The following is an 18,262-nucleotide window of genomic DNA, read 5'->3' as shown; positions in this document are numbered from 1 at the left end:
ACATTCAGATGGAACCTTCTGTTTCAGTGTGTGTCCATTGCTTCTTGACCTGTCACTGGAAAACACTGAAAAGGGCCTGGTTCCATTTTCTTTGCACCCTCCCTTCAAATATTTATGTACATTGATAAGATTCTCCCTGAGCCTTTTGTTCTCCAAGTGAAATAGTCCCAGCTGTCTCAGCCTTTCATTAGTCCCTAACTATCCTTTCATTGGACTCTCTCCAGTATCTCCATGTGTCTTGTGCTGGGTAGCCCAGCAGCAGACACAGGACTCTGTGTGTGGCTTCACCAGTGCTGAGTAGAGAAGGATCACCTTCCTGGCCTGCTGGCAATGCCCTGCCTAATGCAGCCCCGGTTACTGCTAGCCAAGGGCACGTTGCTGGCTCATGTCCAGTCGGTGCCCACCGGGACCTCCAGGCCCTTTTCTGCCAAGCTGCTTTCCAGCTGGGTGGCTCCCAGCACGTCCTGGTGCCTCGGCAGGGCTCTGTGCTTCTCCTCGTGGGACTCCATGAGCTTCTGTCGGCCCACCTCTCCTACCTGCCAAGGGAGGTCTCTCTGGATGGCAGCATCATCCAAATCATTAATGAATATGTTGAACAGAACTGAACACAGAGTGTACCCTTAGCAAATTTGCAGATGACACAAAACTGGGAGGAGTGGTCAATATGCCAGAGGGTTGTGCTGCCATCCAGAGTGATCTCTGCTCTGGGTGGCACTGTTTGAGCTGGAGGTTTGGACCAGATGACCTCCAGAGGTCCCTCCCAACCTTAACTATTCTGTGATCTTCCTCATGTAGAAATTGATCCCTTCCAGTCAGGGTATTCTGTGATTTCTATTTCTGTTGGCAGTTACAGTTTGCAGTACGTCACATAAAACTTGTACATGCTGTATTCATTGCATGCATTTAATTAGCTAGATCATTATAATAAACTAGGTACTTATGGAGTACCAAAAATGCCTCTCTTTAGAAGAATATCCCTATTCATGATATACTTGCTTATGTACTTAAACTGAAACAACATGAATATGTATTACCCACACTGATTGTATTTAGATTCTTAAATGGCTCCCCTCAAAGTTCTTTCCTGAACTGGGACCAAAATCAGAAACAGGAAATTTTGTAAGTGAAAGAAAAAAAAAAAAAAAAAAAAAAAAGGCAGAGGAAGCGCTTGCCTTCTTCCTTGAAAAACTACTGAAATTGATGCAATGAAGAACTTGAAGTTACTGATCCAGTGTGGCGTACATCATGTGTCCTGAAACAACGGGGGTGGAGTTCCTAACTCCCTGAGTGCTTTTAAAATCACATCCTGATTATCTATTTTATGGGTTATTTTATTTACTGTATAAGTTCTGTGGCAGTTACCAGGAGCAAGCAGCTTTTTTCAAAGTGCTACTGTACCATGACGCTCAATAGTCAGTGTATTTGGGCCCCAAACACCGAATTTATTCACCTTTAGTCATCCCATCAACTAAGTGTATCTTCCAGGCTCAGGTTTCTGCCCAATACCCATTTGGGAAGTGGGGTGTCACAACCAGATTCCACAAGCAAACCTTAAAATATTCTTAAACAAGACATATGCTCCTCTTAATCTAGTACCCAGGCTCTCACAGGAATCACTACCAAAAGCCACGTCACCTGCACACTTCCTCACTGGTTTATGCAGATCTGTCAGACCTAGCTCCTATTTAACCTCTGATGTCAATCTGCTTAGGTGGTTTACCCGTCTCTGGGCAATTTATGGCTTCACAGTTCTTTCTCTCTTCCTCCCTTCTATCAGGCAGGCTCCACACAAGCTAGGAATAGAAAGTGAACACCACTACATCATTCCCAACAAGCTCCACCTGAGTCACAAGAAAGACGCTGAGTCATTTGTAATCTTCCGCCTGCAGCCGCTCCAGCTCCCCATATACGTCTGTGTGGCAGTTCAGGAAGCTTTTTACTGCCACTGCTGCCACAGCTGAGGAGCTCTGACTGCCCAGCAGCTGTGCTGGCTCTAACTGTGAAATGTTTTTATTGTACGAGAAGAAGCCTGTAAGGCAGGGCTACGTTAAGCCATGGTTTCCCTCATCATTTCTTTCTTTCCTTCCTTTCTCTTTCTTACCTTTCCCTCTTTTCTTCCTTCCTTCCCTTCTCTCTCTCTCTTTTTTTTTGTAACATCCACTGAATTTAGTAAATTAGTAACACAACAGCTGAAGGCTTTTGCACAGCACATGCAAATTCAGTGTGTTAGCTCAAAGAAAGGGCTTTCCTGAGGGGTAAAGGTGCATCCCAAAGACACCAGCGAGGTTCTAGGAAGCAAAGAAAGGGAAACAGAGGCCTTCAGGAGCTCCCCATAGCCAGTGGAAAGTAGCAACACCTTTTGCCTCATTGGAATTGGAATTGCCAACCCCAGTAGAGGCACGGTTGAGGGTTTGGGCTTGTCTGGAGACTGTCTAGCTGCCTCAGCCTGCTGGAGCTCCTAGATAAAGGGAAGGCAGGTATGCCTTGCCAAATTGCAAGGGGAGTCTCAATTCTGGGGTCCCAGAGACTCCATCTCTTTCACACACATAGCAGGATGCCCTACTTCAGCTGCACTGTTTCTTCAGTCAGCAGAGCTCTGCCGGGCAGCATCACTCACCTCTGAACTCTCCTGCCTCCTCATGTGGGGCAAAGCCGGGCCGATGGCCATCCTCCAACAAGCAAAGCCCCTTTCCAGGGTGCCGTGCCCCTCCGTTCCTCCTGCTGACAGCCAGAAAGAGGAAGGCCAGGAATCCCGGCACACACTGGAGGAGCAGCCACCCAAGCACTTCTGCTGGTCCAGGCATCCTTGGCCTTGTTGAAACCAGACATCGCATGGCACAGGGGTTTGCTGGGGTATCTTTACCACGGTGCTGCCATTCAGCTATCTGACTGTGGAACCACGGCACGCATAAGCAGTGAACTCCTGAGGCTTTTAGGTTGGAATGCGGGTTAAGTTTCTAAGACATGTACTTATTTGGGGTTATTTTAAACGAGCCATTTCTTGCTTCTGTGCCTTGAGAACAGTTTGCCTTTCCCCTTGCTTTCGCTGCCACAAGAAGCCAACACCGTGCTAACAAATGCGTGGTGTTGAACGCTGTAGGCACAGGCAGCACACACCTCCCGAGGGGCAGCCACAGCCGACGACCAGCTTGCTTTCCGCAGCGCTCCGCTTCTCCCCGTGCCACCCAACCCCACTCCTTCCCCCCCGGAGCAGGCTCGGAGTGCCGAGGGGCAGCAGCGGAGGGGCCCCGGCTGGAGCCGCCGCCACCTCCCGGCTCTGCCCGCCGCGGGGCTGCCCCTGGCGGCGAGAAGGGAGCGCAGCGAGCGGCTGCGGGAAGTTTCACTTTCCGTCCCTGGGCTGAGCGAAGCGGGAAATCAAAACTGAGCGGCCCCGTGGGCGCTCTGCCCTCTGACGCAGCCGCCCCGCAGTCTCGCTCGGGCAGCGCCGCCGCGGCAGCCGCAGGTGAGCGGGGCGATGTGCGACGGGACTGCCCGCAGGGTCCGGGTCCGCCCGCGGCTCCGGGGGGTCGCTGAGGGGCTGCCGAGGCTCCGACTGAGCGAGGTAGGAGCTGTGAGGGGGCTGCGGCTGCTGCTGCTCGGGGTCGGGGAGCCAGACCGTGGTGGGACGGCTGCATGGCCGCACGCACCCAGTCGGAGCACTGCTGGCTCCGGACTCGTAGCGCATCAGCCTGGTCGCTTGTGTTTCTTTTCACCGGTGAAAATGGCTTTTGAGCTGGTGGACCCTCTGGGGTGTTGGGCATGCTGGCAAGGGAGCGCAAGTGATGGGCGTTTGTAGTGGCTGGGATGGTTTCTCTTTAATGTTTCAACCAATATTCTCCAATGGACAAAAATATATATAAAAAAGGGAGCGGGCTAGACACAAACAGAACAGTGCAAAGTGTTATTTCAGCGGTGTCCATGAGAAGCACGGAGGTGAAGGGCTCGGGTCCATCCCAGCCCCGGAGCACCCAGGGACCACCATCTATCCCCTCAGGGCTGAGGTCTGTGCCCTTGGCACGGAAAGAAGGGGAAAGGAGTGGCGATGCTAGGAAAAAGTGACTGACGACCGGGGACCAAGAGGCCCTCCTCAGGCCAGCGACCTGGTGCAGAGCGAAATGGAGGACGAAAGGGTGGGCCAGAGGGCTCACCGATCACGGGGTGGAGGACATGAGGCAGACATCGCTGCCGCCTTTTCGCTGCCCAGAGGTAGCCTGGTCGCTTGGCTCGGCCAAGCCACGTACAGCAGGACTGAGCCATCCCTCTCGCCTGCAAAGAGAACTGAGAAGGGTCCCTGCTCCTCCAGTGATAGGGGAGAAATCGGGTTGCTTGCTCCTCAAGTCCCGTGCCCCAGCAACAGAACTTTTGTACATTTTATGCCAGGAAAGGAAGGTCATGGCAAACCTTAGAAATACTGTATTTTTTATAGCTGAAACGAGGTAATTCTGTGCAAGGGTTGGAAAGTTCTGTTCCTGTCCCTGCTCCCAACCCAGGGTTTCTGTTAGCAGTGCCAGGGTGCCTGGGGGAGAGCGTCATCAAACCGCAGAGCCGAATCCTTCAAACCCTGCCATCTCTGTAGAGCCCTGCACCTTCTTGCCCTACCATCTTTCTACCTATTTCTCAAATCACCCAAAGCTTCGTAGCCCCGAGCCTGCTTGTTCATCCTGCCCTTAACTGTACCCAGAACTGTGTTTTACAAGTTCTGCTCATCCCCAGCATACCCATAGCTGCTGTTCAGCTCCTCTGCTGACCATTTCCCCTCCTTTCTGTCTCCCCCTGTGTCCTCCCTGGCTGTGGGCGTTGCTCACCCTCCTGCTGATACTACACCAGCAAAACCCACCAGCTTTTGCTGCTCAAGCAGAGGTGTGCTGGGCTTTCAGAAACCTGAATGCCTGGTTAAATTGCTTCCCAGGGAAAAGGCAGCCTGAGCTCAGAGTGTTTTGCAGAAGAAGAAATTGAAATCCAATTTTACTTTTCCCACATAGCCGTCCTAATTGCTGTTTTTCAATATGAAGAGCAATGTTCTTGAATCTGTGTTTGAATGCCCGAGTTTTTTTTTCTTTTTCTTTTTCTTTTTCTTTTTCTTTTTCTTTTTCTTTTTTTCTTTTTTTCTTTTTTTTTTTTTTTTTTTTTTCCCAGATAAATCTCTTCAGCAAATTTGATGTTATTTAGCGTATCTGGGTGTATGACACTTTGAGTTCAAAAGTAACTTTGATAAAGGATGGTTGGGAAAAATACACTGAAGCATAAAAATGGTAATCGGGAAAAATAATTTCTAGTTTTCTAGTTTCCATGATAATTTTTTTGTAAACTTTGAAATATAGCATTATTAGGCAGAGTCAACCTGAAAAATAACAAGCTTTTGAAATAAAAATTTCTGTTCATGAAAAGCAGAACCAGGATTTTTTGGTAATTTCCCTTTCTTGGTAGATTTTCTTCACTCTTTTTGCACCTGGAATGACCTCAGGTTCATTTTACATGCTGTTCAATATTTGTGTAATGATGATTCCTGAGCATATGGTATTTTTTTCCTTTCTTTCTCTATTTTGTTTTCCTGTGAGTGTTTCCCTAAGCATACCATTTTTTTCTGATTCAGCTTCCATGTCGAATGTGGGCTCTTAAAAATGTTTCATTTTTGTTTAGTTGCATTGGAGCATTTATCGCATTGTTTTGCTTGAGTATTTTTACTTTGCTTTAGTTCAGTGATTTTTTTATTATTTTTTTTAAAGAGCCAGTAGTTGAGTCATAAGAGACTGTTAGAGAAATGGTCCATTCAGTACTCCCTTTAAAATCAAGGCATTATAATGGCTCTCTTAAACAGTTCCTTTGCCTGAAGGATTGTAAAACGAAAATGATTCTTAGGTGCTTAAATGCTTTTAAAAATTAGAGTCCAAGGTGCTCCTCTAGAGCTGTGACTAGGGCACTTAAAAACAATGCAGATAAGAGCCCAACCAGAAAAAAAAACATAAATGCTTATCAGATTAAAAGGTAGAGAAGGTGAAATTTGCCCCTTTGAATATTTAGGGTGCTTTAGGCTTTAAAGCATTGCTTTTACTGAAAAGAGAAATTTTGCATCGCCTGGTATTTGAACAATTTTAATAATTTTATTCACCAAATCTTGAACAGGTATATCCGGAGTTCCCAGCTTAGGTGGGGCTGTTTCTGTGGAATTGGAAGGCCATTTATGTAGTCATACAAGGGGTACAGGATGTGCAGTTGCCATCCAGTTCCATGTCTCTTACCGTGCTGATATACTGCACAGCTACTATATCCATACTAATTCAAACATACCAAATGTCACGGCAGTAATCATACTAATTTTATTGACATTTCAGCTTTTTCGTAATGAAAATATCAAATACAAAGACAAATCTTGTGTTTCTGGGTGATCCTCATTTTTCTGTGTCCTTCTGCAGTTCTTCTGTCATAGTGCTGTATTGTTGATGGGCCAAAGAAGTGGACGTCAAGAAAGGAGCAAAAAGCCAGAGATGTCACTACGTGAAAACGTGACAGCAGAAGAAGAAGATAATAAAGAGGAAAACAAAGAGCTGAAGACTAAAGACCAGAGGCTACCATTAGTCTTTGGTGTGGCAGACTTAAAAAATGGTAATAAAGCTTTGCCTATTTTTCACTCGTATTTTCTGTCTGTAGTGCCTTCTGTTCCATTCTTTGTCCTTAGGTTTCATCTTCTCCTATTCTTTACCTCTTCACCGAGGAATGTGCAGATGATTCTCATTTTGTGCTGTCAAGTAACCATTTTGTTTTTTGAGAAGGGCTTACGTGAGGATCTCAGGGTGTTCTCCCCTTTGAAGTCCTCATATTGGTTACTGCAGCTGAAAACACCTAGATGCTGTCCTCTTTCCAAGCACAGCCAGCATTGCTTCAAGATTTGCTCAACCATGGACAAGGTCGTGGTTATTCTGCTGCATCACTAGATTGGCCTCCCAAAGGCTGTCATCAGTATTTCAGGTGTACATGCTCTTCCGTCTGAGATGCATCCCTCATTACCACTAGCTGTATGCAATTCAGTTGTTCTGAGTTTCTGTTCCATGCCCTCTCTCACTTTGGTGATGACTTTATAATTTCTGATTGTAATTTACTAATATTGCTTTGGGGCACAGAATATCCTTTTCTTTTGTATGCAGTTTGAACAACTCTAGCTGACTTTTTCCACTTCTCCCAGGCTATCTCCTTTCTTCTAAAAAAAAAAAAGAGAAAAAAAAAAAAGAAAAAGGAAGACATCTGAGTATCAGGATCCTTGCTTACTTGGATTTTTCCTGTCAGTTGCCAAACAAAAGTAAATGTTATCTACTTGAACATAGGCTGAACCCTCTCTAAGGTCTGAACAAGATGTTGGACCTGTGCACAGAATGGGCGAATACATACAAAAAGATGTTTACCATCCCTTAAATGATTTTCACTTTCTTTTCTTGTACCTATCTTTGAACTCATTTCCTCTTTTTTGTGCCTACAGGAGCTGTTGGACTTTACAACATGGGGCAGACCTGCTGTCTGAACTCTCTACTCCAAGTGTTCCTCATGAACATACACTTCACCAGGATACTACGAAGGTACCACCTGTTTGAATCACCTGAGATAGCTCTCCTGTTGCACTGATGTCTCCGTTCCTTGTTTGTATGGGAGCTACATTTGAAGGATTGGCTCATCAGGAGTGTTAGGTGCTTTCAGCATGGTCTCTGCCTCTCTTGCACAGACTAGGGCCTACAAAGGTAGAGGCTGCAGTTCTGACTTGTTAGTCATCTTTCATTCCTGTGATGTTTGCACATCAGAATGCTGCAATCCTGAATGGAGCCTTTATGACTTGTACCTCACTCTTCCACACTCACCAGTGTGCAGAGGGGGAAGAAGAAAAGTTACAGGCAGAGAAGACTCATGTCATGAATGGGCAAAGCTAAATAATGTAGGCTGTGGGTTGCCATTGTTATTTGAAGAAAGGCTCAGAAAAAAACTGTTGACTGCAATAAATTTAGAGAGGGCAAAGAGATTCCCAGTTGGCATATGGTTGAAATACAAGCATTATGATATACCTACCCATAAAATTTTAGGGGTATGTTGAAAATGAAGGAAAGGATAGGTGGGAGACAAGAGCAGCTTTGAAAACAGCTGTAACTAATGTTGCTTCTAGAGCATGGAAGACACTTCAGGTCCTGCTCAGTTTGCCTCGTATTTGGAAACGAATGTGGTGTTTTTACCATGGTACGCAGCTGAACTCCACCACAGCTGCTTTCTCACTCCCCCTCCTCAAAGGAAAAGGGGGAGAAAATGTGATGGAAAGGGCTCAAGGGTTGAGATAAGGACAAGGAGATCACTTAACATTGTGACGGGCAAAACAGGCTCAACATAGGGTGTTTAATATAAGTTATTGTCTATCTCTAGCTGACTGGAACAGTGACAAACTAAAAGCAAACTAAAAACACCTTTTCCCCCATCTACCCTCTTCTATGTCCTCCCCCCAAGCTGTGCAGAGGGACAGGGAACGGGGGCTTTCTCTTTTTCCTTCTTTTGCTAAAAACGTGCCCATTCTGATTCTTCTGGAGTTGCTATCTGTGCCATACACCTCTGCTCCTTCAGGTGTGGTGTCTAATACTTCTCTATTGTGCTGCTTGATTACCATTCATATTATGTCTTCTCTTTATAGGATCACGGTGCCCCCAAATGCCTCACTGAAGAGGAGGAATGTCCCATACCAAATGCTTTTGCTGTTGGAGAACATGCAGTCTGGCAAGCAGAAAGCTGTTTTTCCCACAGATCTTGCTCGCTGTCTTTCAGTATACAGAATGGATTGTAAGCAGCCCCTTTCCCATGTCCACCTCTTTCCGCAAACTGGGGATATTAGTTTTCAAGCACTAGCAAGCAATGCAGACTTTGTCATCTCATTCAGGGATTCAGAAACATGAGGAGTAGGTAGTTGAAGATGTAGTGCTCTTTATAGCTACCTCCTAGTTGTTAGTGAGGTGCTGTGTCTTAATTCTGAAGAACGGGAAAAAAAGCCCTGCCAGATATCCTTGCTGATGTCCAAAGGATGAGAAGACTCATCTATTTATGCTGGCAAGAATGAAAGGGCTGTGCAGAGCATAGGCTGGACAGCTTACGGCTTGATTTGTCTTACTGTACTGATATGGTAACTGAAACAGATAATATTTCTTATTAGAATGAAGAGTTTATGTGGAAAAGATACTGAGCTCACCCAATTTCCCAAGGATCCCTTTCCTGTTTGTTGTTATAAATGCTAAGAGAAGAATTTGCTGGCTTAACCTCCCACCTGGAGATGGGCCTGAAGGAGAGAGATTGTTGAATGCACAGGTGTCCAGTGAGGATGTGATACCGAGGGTCTGTTTATGTGTACAAATAAAGATGGTAGTTTGCATACAAATGCCCTGATCTTTCTCTTATAAAAGACAAAACAGAGCAACACCGAGAGGGACAAGACAGTAGCCAGCCTAGACCTATGTGAAGCGGGAACATGAGCTAACATATTTCTGTTTATATAATTCCTTCTGAGACTGAATGGCTCTGCATTCTGCCTTCTCTCTTTCAGTTAAAGAGAGATGCCCAAACAGAACTTGTAAAGCTTGACACTTCATTCTTAAAATTCAGGTGTGGTTCATAAAGTTATATATCCTGGCAAGTAGTACTTTGCCTGGATCATAGATGTGCTAGTAGACATGAGGAAAGGTTTATTTTCTGAGATATCTTTGTTCAGGGGTGCCTGTAATCTTAACACAAATCAGCTGAAGTCAATACCTTTGGCAAGTCTTGCAGACTCTTAGGGAAGTTGAAAACACTTCCATCTCACGGTGTTGAATTATTCCACAAAATTTGTTTCACCTGTTATCAAGCATACAGGTAGTCCACAAATATAAAGGTTTTACTTTATATTTGCTTTACAATAGGGCACTCAAGCACTCCCATATTTTCCCCCTGCCTGCTCAGGTCACATGAAGCCACCACAGCTTGTCTCCGGTCTAAGCTCCCTCTCTGGTGGAGGATGGCAATGGAACAGGACACTGGATTAATGGGTTAAGGAGAATGAGACAACCTTTGCCACCTGTGGGAAGTATGTACTCACTGCTGTCAATAATACTGATCAAGGTTGTGTTTTCTGTTTGTCCAGTGTTTATGCAACACGATGCTGCCCAACTCTTTCTGACTCTCTGGAACTTGGTAAAGAGGCAGATAAAAGACCAAGACCTGGTAAGGACAGTCACTGAAATGAACACCAGGCTCTTTAGCCTTTGTCATATGCGGTTTCTTCTGCTTCTCTAAGAAAAATCCCATCCATTGTCAATTATCCTATGAAATTTTTGGAATTATCTCCCATCTGGATCTTCCCTCTCATCTTTCAGATGGACAATCTTGATTTCATAGGCTTCATCAGTTCGAACCATGGTTAACTTTTGTTCATCCTATCTTTAGAGCATGTCAGGGTCTTCTTTCTAGTGGGAGAGTTTATTAATAAACAAAACGATTTATCTTTGTGCAACGCCAAATTTATTCAACATGCATTTCTTTACTTCCCAAATTTCTGTAAGCATTAGTTGGCATGTCTTGACACAGTTCCTTCGCTCTTTGAAGTCGCCTATGTGCATTTCATTAGCATTAGTCACTGTTGGTATGTTCTGTATATGACAGTTCCTCCCAGGGGAGCTGTGTAAAATAAGAGAACAGGGACTCTTCCTCAAGCCAGTGTTGCAGTTCCCTTCATGCAGAAGATGGGCTCCTGTTGCAATTCCAAATAAAACAGCATTAAAGCAGACACTGAGCTGTCCGTTCTTGTTATAGGATGCGTCTCTTCCCTCTGCTAGCGGATGAGGGGAAGGAGTTGTTCTCCTTTAAGTGGTGGGAAGAGCCCTGTCCACATAAGTTCATGTCAGATCTGGGTTCAAGCCTTAAACCAGTGACACTGAGTGAAGTGACATGCCCACACAGCCCTTCCCACATGCATGGGGAAATACTTCCATTGTGTTCTTCACAAACCGTGTTTTGGCTATTTTTACTCTCTCCAGGTTACAAAGCTGAGTGATTTGTACACTATCTGCGTACAGGAGCACCTGGCCTGTCAGATCTGCTCTTCTGAAACGAAGAGGAATAGCAACATGTTAACCCTTCCACTCCCAGTGTTGGATTCCAATTCCCACAAGCTGAAGACGCTGGTAAGATCAGTGGCAGCGCTGTTTCCTTAGATTCCTCCTCTATTCACTGTGTGAGTCTTCTCCCTGCAGGACTGGTGTTTCATGGGACTCAGCTAGAATCTTTACAGATTGTCTGGGGTTTTGAGGTGACTTTTTCCCATTCTCATTTCTTGTTTGTTTTAAGGGGCTCTAAACTTCTCCAAAAAAATCTGTTTGATTTTGGGGTTGGAAAATAAAGTCCTTGAAAGTTCTTTTTGAGAAGACTGTTGACTAAATATAAGACTCAGACTTACGCAGTGATGCACACCTGTGAGAGCTTAGCTACCACAGTGAAGTGCCCTACAGAACTTGTAATCCTTGGCCAGGCATCCTGCATTTGCCCAGTGCAGTGTCCTTTTACTGGTAAATCGGTACTGCTGTTTGATACCCAGACAGAGCAGTGTTGGTGGCTATATGGGTGCTGCAACAAATAGGGGGTGGATGTTTTCAGCTTCACTGGACAACTGAACCTTATTCTGACTACTTTGTACTGTTCCAAGATAAGGAAACCTCCTTCAGAGCCCCTGAGGCAAAAATAATAAATGAAATAGGTGTAAAATACACTCATGCAGCAGTGTCATTTTTGTGTATTCTAATTTTTTACTGCTGATGAAACACCACATGATGTAACACCCAGAGCTAGGGAAGAGGGGATACACAGGGAGCTGATTGTTTATGGTGCATTTGCCACAATGTACCACTATCAAATTTAAAGAAAATGAACGTGGTGGGGATGATCCAGTACCAGGCTGCACAGTGGGGGTACGGTCTTGCATTGGACTACAAGATAGGGTAAGGACTGAGTCTGGGATCTAGTCTCACTTTTACCCAATGCGGGGGTAAGAACAGGGGACCTCAGGTCTGCAGTGTGAAAAGGGAGGTAGGGTGTAATGTGTGTCCTGGGTGAAAGATGCACAACTGTTTCTTACACACGCTCATTCTAAGTTGGAGCTAGATCAGTGTATTTCTGTTGGTGTTACTTTGTTGATGTTTTGTGGATATTTTTGTTGATACAAAGAAGATATTTTTTCCCATGTTGGCATAATGGGACAAGTGTCTATTTTAGGACTGCCCTGGCCTGTATGGGCCATCTGGTCACGCTGCAATAGAAGTGATTTGGCACAGAGTGTATGTGTATGCGTGTGTACATATGTGAATGCCTCGCCAGTGTAGTCTGACTGTGGCTGCCTGTATAGTCACTGATAATATGAGGGTTGCTATATAAAGGGAAGCTTTGCAGTCATGTTTGCTGACTTCAGATGGTGGAAGATAAAGAACTGTGGCTCAATGAAGATCATTTTCAAAAGTCACTAGTGACCTTGAATCTCTTGGTTTTGGGTATCCCAACTTACAGGCTCTTTGGTTTTGGAGGTTCAGTGCTAAATGAGACTTCCAGTCATAATGTGACTTAAGCAGGGCCTTTTGGAAATTAAGGCATCTAATGTCATAAGTCACTTATAAACAGATGGGTCAGGACATCCACCAGTCTAGTTTTCTGCGTTTGGTCAGCCTTCCCTGCTCTGCCTTAGCCAGTCTTCATACCCGGTGTTTTCTTCCTGCAAACTTCCTTCCTGAATTCCGTCTTTGTATTTAGAAGAATGAAGGTGATGTTACTTCTGTCACTCTCCTGTGTGCAGGAAAACAAAATAAACTGTGCTGTTAGAGCTCAAGTTAAACAAAAAAAGGAAAACTGAAGTACCTGTATGGGCTGACATGACCAAATCCTCCTCCTATTTTGTTTGGTTAAAAAATTGTCTGTTAATGCTACTGTGACTAGCATGCTTAACAGTGCCACTTGCTGCTTAGTGTACAGGTCACTGAACATGTCACATTTTCTAACTGCCTGTGTAGTTGTTCAAGAAGGAGTCTAACTTACAGTATACAAATCAGAAGAAAGCAAAGCAGGCAAAATCTCCTTTTTAACATGAAAAACGAGCAGAAAAATCCAACTAGCAGTACTTGATTGATTTCACTCTAATTCATGATAAAGGAGAGAAAATTATTTTGCATTATTTTGTCCTTTGAATAAAGTAGGCCTTCTGTAGCTTTGCTGTTTGCATGTACCCAGTGAAACAAAGTAGAAATAGAAATTTGGCTTGAAGGAATTCAACTGAAAGAAATCTCCTCTGTCTTCTCAGGAGGACTGCCTGCAGTGCTTTTTCCATCCAGAAGAGTTGACTGGTCACAACATGTGTTTCTGTGAATACTGTGAAAAGAAAACACCTTTTCTGCAGGTAATCAAAGAAGTATTTCTCCATATGTTTCTTATACCCAGAACTCCCTGTAGGACTGGGAAGGGTGGAGGAAGGTCTGAACCATATAAATTTAAGAGGAGATGAGCAACATAAAGATTTGCCTGCATGGCAGCAGTAGCTAGGTATAAGCCATATGCATCTTTCTGATTAGGCAGATCTGTGCTGTGAATGTAGCTCTAGTGACAAAAGAATGCTTTCCTGGGTTTTAATGCAAGTCACCTCAGGTTAGACAAAAATATGCTACTGGTGCTGTGCATACCCTTAAGAGTAGGATACCATAGGGGGATTTCTCTTCTCCCCTGCTCTCCACTGGGATTTGCACTTATAGTATTGGTCTCTGGCAGCAGATGAGTTAGCTGTTTCATGAAGAGACTAGCACGGTGAAGAGAGAGATGTATAGGGGAGAGTACTTCAGCTCAAGACTTGGAGGGGACTTTCCACAATATTTTCAGGAGTGGGTTGCCCTCCTAGACCAAGGTACATACATATGTCTTGGTGGCAGCAACAGTAATGTCAACAAAGGCAGTGCTGGGAGGAGTGAGCTGTCAGCTTGGCATGCTCCACAGAGCTCTGCTGGCCACGTCACAAGGAAGTTGGCTTGCCTCTCCTCACCAGGCACTGTGGTTGCCTATCAACCCACCCACCCAAGACCTTATCTATTTATTGATGGTGTTGTGGTGCTCAGGTTTAAGGAGGTGATGAACACATCAGGTATCTTGCCACTGAAGAGTACAGCCAACCCAGCAGATAGCAAAACAACTCAACGTAATCTTCACAGAGAAGATGTTCAAGAGAGAAAATCCTTCTGAACATGATTAGTTTTCATGGTGTAGAAACAGCCTGCTGGTTGTTGCAGCTATCTAGCATGCTGCACCATCTGTATTGTATGCTGTGGCTGCTTTGGTTGCCTAAACAGTCTTTAGCACCATCATCTTCCAGTCCATGGGTCAGTGATCCGAGGGAACAGGTATGGGAGTGCTACCAACATAAAGTTGGGAAAGCAGATGAGAAATGAAGCAACCCATGAGACACCCGAGGCTCAGTGTTGATCACGCTGAAGTTGAGAAACTTGGTCAGCACGGCTTTACTACATGTATGTGTCTCCTCTGCATAGATGGGCTACTAAGGTTTGGCACCTGCTGTCCTGTGCAGTTGGTTTTCATTCACTGTAGCACCACCTGCTCCCCGTGCTACATTCGCTTGGTGGTAATGGCTGTTTCCATCCCAGCTCCCCTGGGTTTGCTCCTTGGTTTTAAATCGCATTATTTATTACTTTACAGAGCATGAAGCTAGTCCATCTGCCACAGACCCTGACCATACACCTAAAGCGCTTCTGCTTTGAAAGATCAGCCGACGTCCACAAACTTAGTCATTGTCTGCCATTCCCACAAGAACTTGATTTCAATGCAGTCTTGACAGAACAGCAGAGCCAAGCACATGACAGTGAAAAGGTGAGATACTCCCAATGTGTTCTCTGAAAGAGGTAGATTTTCTTCTCACCTTTGCTCAAGTTTGATAAAAACTTAGAGATCACACTGGTGCTCACCTCAGTTCAAAGCATCTGTCTTAGAAATGTACATCTCAGTCTTTACCTGTGTCTGGAGTTGTCTCACATCACATGGTTCTGGCTATTTCAGGCTCAAGTTTCTGTGCTTAGAGTAAATCACCAAAGGTACCATAACTGGAGATTTCTGCCATTAGGACAGAAAACAGGCTTTATGGAAATAAAACTTTTTATTTTTCTGAGAATGGTTAGCATAACTTTTTTTCTTCTGTGTCTAACTATACGACCGAAAAGACTTAAAACACAGATGATTTGGATGGCCAAATCCAGCTGTTGCCTTAGAGGCAACTTGGGGTTCAGCTTCCGTGGCAAGACAGGTTCAGTGAGCCTCAGACATACCATCTGCAGAGGCTGGCAGCCCAAAACAGGGGAATTTCATTCCTGGCAGTTTCCTGTACAGTATTGTTTGCCACAGAGTCGAAGTTAGCAGGAAGACAACAGCTTTGCCATGCAGCTGAGTGATCTGCCATAATGTGGGTGTCTTCACTTTACTAAGAAGTAACAAGGGAAAGTGTGGCAGCAGCAAAACCTTGCCAGTGCAGTGCTGCCTGCAGCGTAGCACCTTTGTCATCCCTTTACTGCCTCTTTGCTGTCCGACTGCCTTTTCCATGTTACTGTGACCTCCAGGGAGGCTGCCAGTCCACAGCAGGTGGGCAGAACTCTGCAGGTAATACTATAAAAGACAGGGTACTCGAGACAAATCTAACCTTTCTCATTTTTGCTTGTGCGATGCACGTTCTTGCTGTCCTGGCTGCTGCTTTTCTTCAGCAGCGATAAATGAAAACTTCTTCACTGAAAGTTACCCTATGTCTCTTTACAGGCTGCCTGGCAGTATGAGCTTTTTGCTGTTGTTGCTCATTCAGGATCAGCTCATTCTGGACATTACTGTGCCTATATTCGAAGTCTCACAGAATGCAAATGGTATTGCTTCAATGATTCTACTGTTTGCCAGGTGAGGACACAAATCTACATTTCCTTTGTAACTTTCCAGACACTCCTCCAGATCTTATTTAATCTGACTGACTGCTGATAAAAGGGAACCAGGATAGAAAAATGAAGCTGCAGAGCTTTGTGCACCTCATTCTTCTGCTACAGCATACTCTGAGTTAAGGGCAAAACAGCTCTAGCTTCTGTTCCAAAAAAGACCTCAGGCTCTGGTTTGCATTTTGCAGAAACAGCTATTGACCGTATACCCTACATTATGTACTCTAGATCTGTTTAACTTATGTTCAAGAGAGGCAGAGGAACTGATTTTCCTCATAAAGTAAGAGTAATAAACTGCTTTATTAAAATGTTTTTAGTTCCTGAAAGTATGACTTTTGTCACCCTCGTGAGGACTGCTGTACTGGTGTCACTGTATGCCCATCCACTAAGAGTTTTTACCACCTTCATCTTCTGTGTTTTTCTTCAGGTGTCGTGGGATGATGTTAAATGTACGTATGGACATTCAGACCTCTACTGGTAAGTGAGAGCCTCTGTGTTTTCATCCAATGTTTCTCTGGGGTCTGGAAAATGATGTAGCAAAGAGAGGGAAAACAAATTATTTGAACTGTATATTGCCTAGCATGATCTGGGAATACAGAAGTGTAGAAGTGGCACTGCTGCAGTCTGGTTACTTAATACACCTGTATATGGCTGTACCTTGAGCCTGCAGGATTAATGAGTAGTCATTAGTGAGGCTGCAGGAGCAGTACTCTTACTTATGATTGTCACCAGTGCCACCCTCAATCCTGACTAAAGTTACCTAAGTAAAGTTACCTGACTAAGGCACATCAGTCAGGATTTCTCCATGCTTTGTGTTTTGATGCATCATAAGACAATGAGCACAGAGAGAGAGAATTCCTCCTATAAGCTATAGCGCTGCCAGCGGGTTAGAATTGTAAACTCCCATAGGAACACTGGGGAGAGCCACTTCTGCTGACCTAAATCTCAAAAAGGATGAATAGGAGAACACCTGGGAGGTTGCTTGCAACTAAGATTACCAAGATCTTCAAACATACTTGCTATGCTTTTTCTTTTTTTCCACAGGGGACAAACAGCCTATCTCTTGATTTACATGAAAAAGCATCCCCAATAGGCTTATCCAGATGAATCCAGATGATTCCAGAGTTTTGGGAAACTGTGCCTTGTCCATGAAGCTCAGCATCTGTGTATCAGTGTGGATGGGTAAAAATGCTCCACAGAAAAGATCTGTGCTCAGTCTATGACCTTCACATTATTTTTTTTTTAGTAAGAGAAATGGAGGACAAACTCAGCTGGAGAAAGGATCTAAGAACTGTTGCATCTAGAAACATTTTCTTTCATGTCATGTGATTATTTATTAACTGTATCATTGATATTTGTGTAATTCTATACATTAATTTCCTCTTAAATAGTAGTAAAGTTAGTCCTTGTCTCTGCTGATTTAGCAGTTTACTGAATGCTGATACCTAGATCCCAATGCAGAGGAATCTTTCGTCCTGAAAGTCTTCATGATGTTCCAAGAAGGCATATGTTATGGCTAGAGAGCCATGATAGCCATAAGGTCATACGATCTTGAGGCTTACTCTGCCCTTTTAAGGCTTTGTTAGATGTTGGCATGATGAGGGGGAGACCCCAAAAGTCTTGAGAAACAACTGGAACAGGGACCAGGGTCCTTATCACGCATGCATCACTGATGTTTGCTCCTAAAAACCTTCAAGGAAATCTATCGCTGCAGGGATTGAGATGTTATTGAAAGTTGGTGTCAGCATAAAATGTTTTTAAATCAGGAGCTATTGCAGTAGTTCTGATTTTGTTTTAGCATGCCTATCAGGCATTTTTATTCATTTTTTCCTGTATAGAGGTATATCACTCAGTGATATCCAGAAATTTTGAAGGTAGTTAGTGATTTTGTGCAATACACTTGATACAATGTGATAAGAGGAGAAATGAGAAGCTCTGATATGCTTGAACATTGGGAATTTTTGTTTTTCTTCAGCTCTTTGCCAGCAAGAATTGTCTTGCTCTCTCCCTCTCTCCCTTCCTTCATGCAGTGGAAATATCCCTCAAACAGAAAATACTCTGTAGAGAGCAAGTCTGGAAAAAAAAAAAAAAAAAAAAAAAAAAGGAGTGAGTCATTTTAAAATCTTCTGTTGAATCCTGTCATTTTGTGTTGGGAGCACAGGTCCAGCCTGTGCTCCCATGGCAAGATGGCAAGACTACACAGCTGGAAGGAAAATAAAGAAAGGAAGAGTTAGAAAGGAAGGTCAGTATCATGCAGCAATCAGAAGAGT

At 44.3% G+C, this 18,262-nt stretch overlaps 1 protein-coding gene across 1 annotated transcript; it reads left to right on the top strand.

Annotated features, from left to right (window-relative positions):
• Positions 1–3,455: 3,455 nt before the first annotated feature.
• Positions 3,456–17,150, top strand: USP18 (ubiquitin specific peptidase 18). Its single transcript, XM_084293322.1, has 11 exons — positions 3,456–3,562; positions 6,414–6,603; positions 7,472–7,568; positions 8,657–8,802; positions 10,133–10,212; positions 11,025–11,171; positions 13,328–13,423; positions 14,725–14,895; positions 15,829–15,960; positions 16,420–16,469; positions 17,037–17,150. Exons 1-11 carry the CDS (start codon positions 3,476–3,478, stop codon positions 17,083–17,085), a joined length of 1,245 nt encoding a protein of 414 aa, XP_084149448.1. The 5' UTR covers positions 3,456–3,475; the 3' UTR covers positions 17,086–17,150.
• The last annotated feature ends 1,112 nt before the right edge of the window (positions 17,151–18,262 follow it).

Source organism: Netta rufina, assembly GCF_964035555.1.
Source record: "Netta rufina genome assembly, chromosome: 1".
Taxonomy (NCBI): domain Eukaryota; kingdom Metazoa; phylum Chordata; class Aves; order Anseriformes; family Anatidae; genus Netta; species Netta rufina.
The sequence above is the reverse complement of the archived record's forward strand: the minus strand, read 5'-3'. Positions and strand labels throughout refer to the sequence as shown.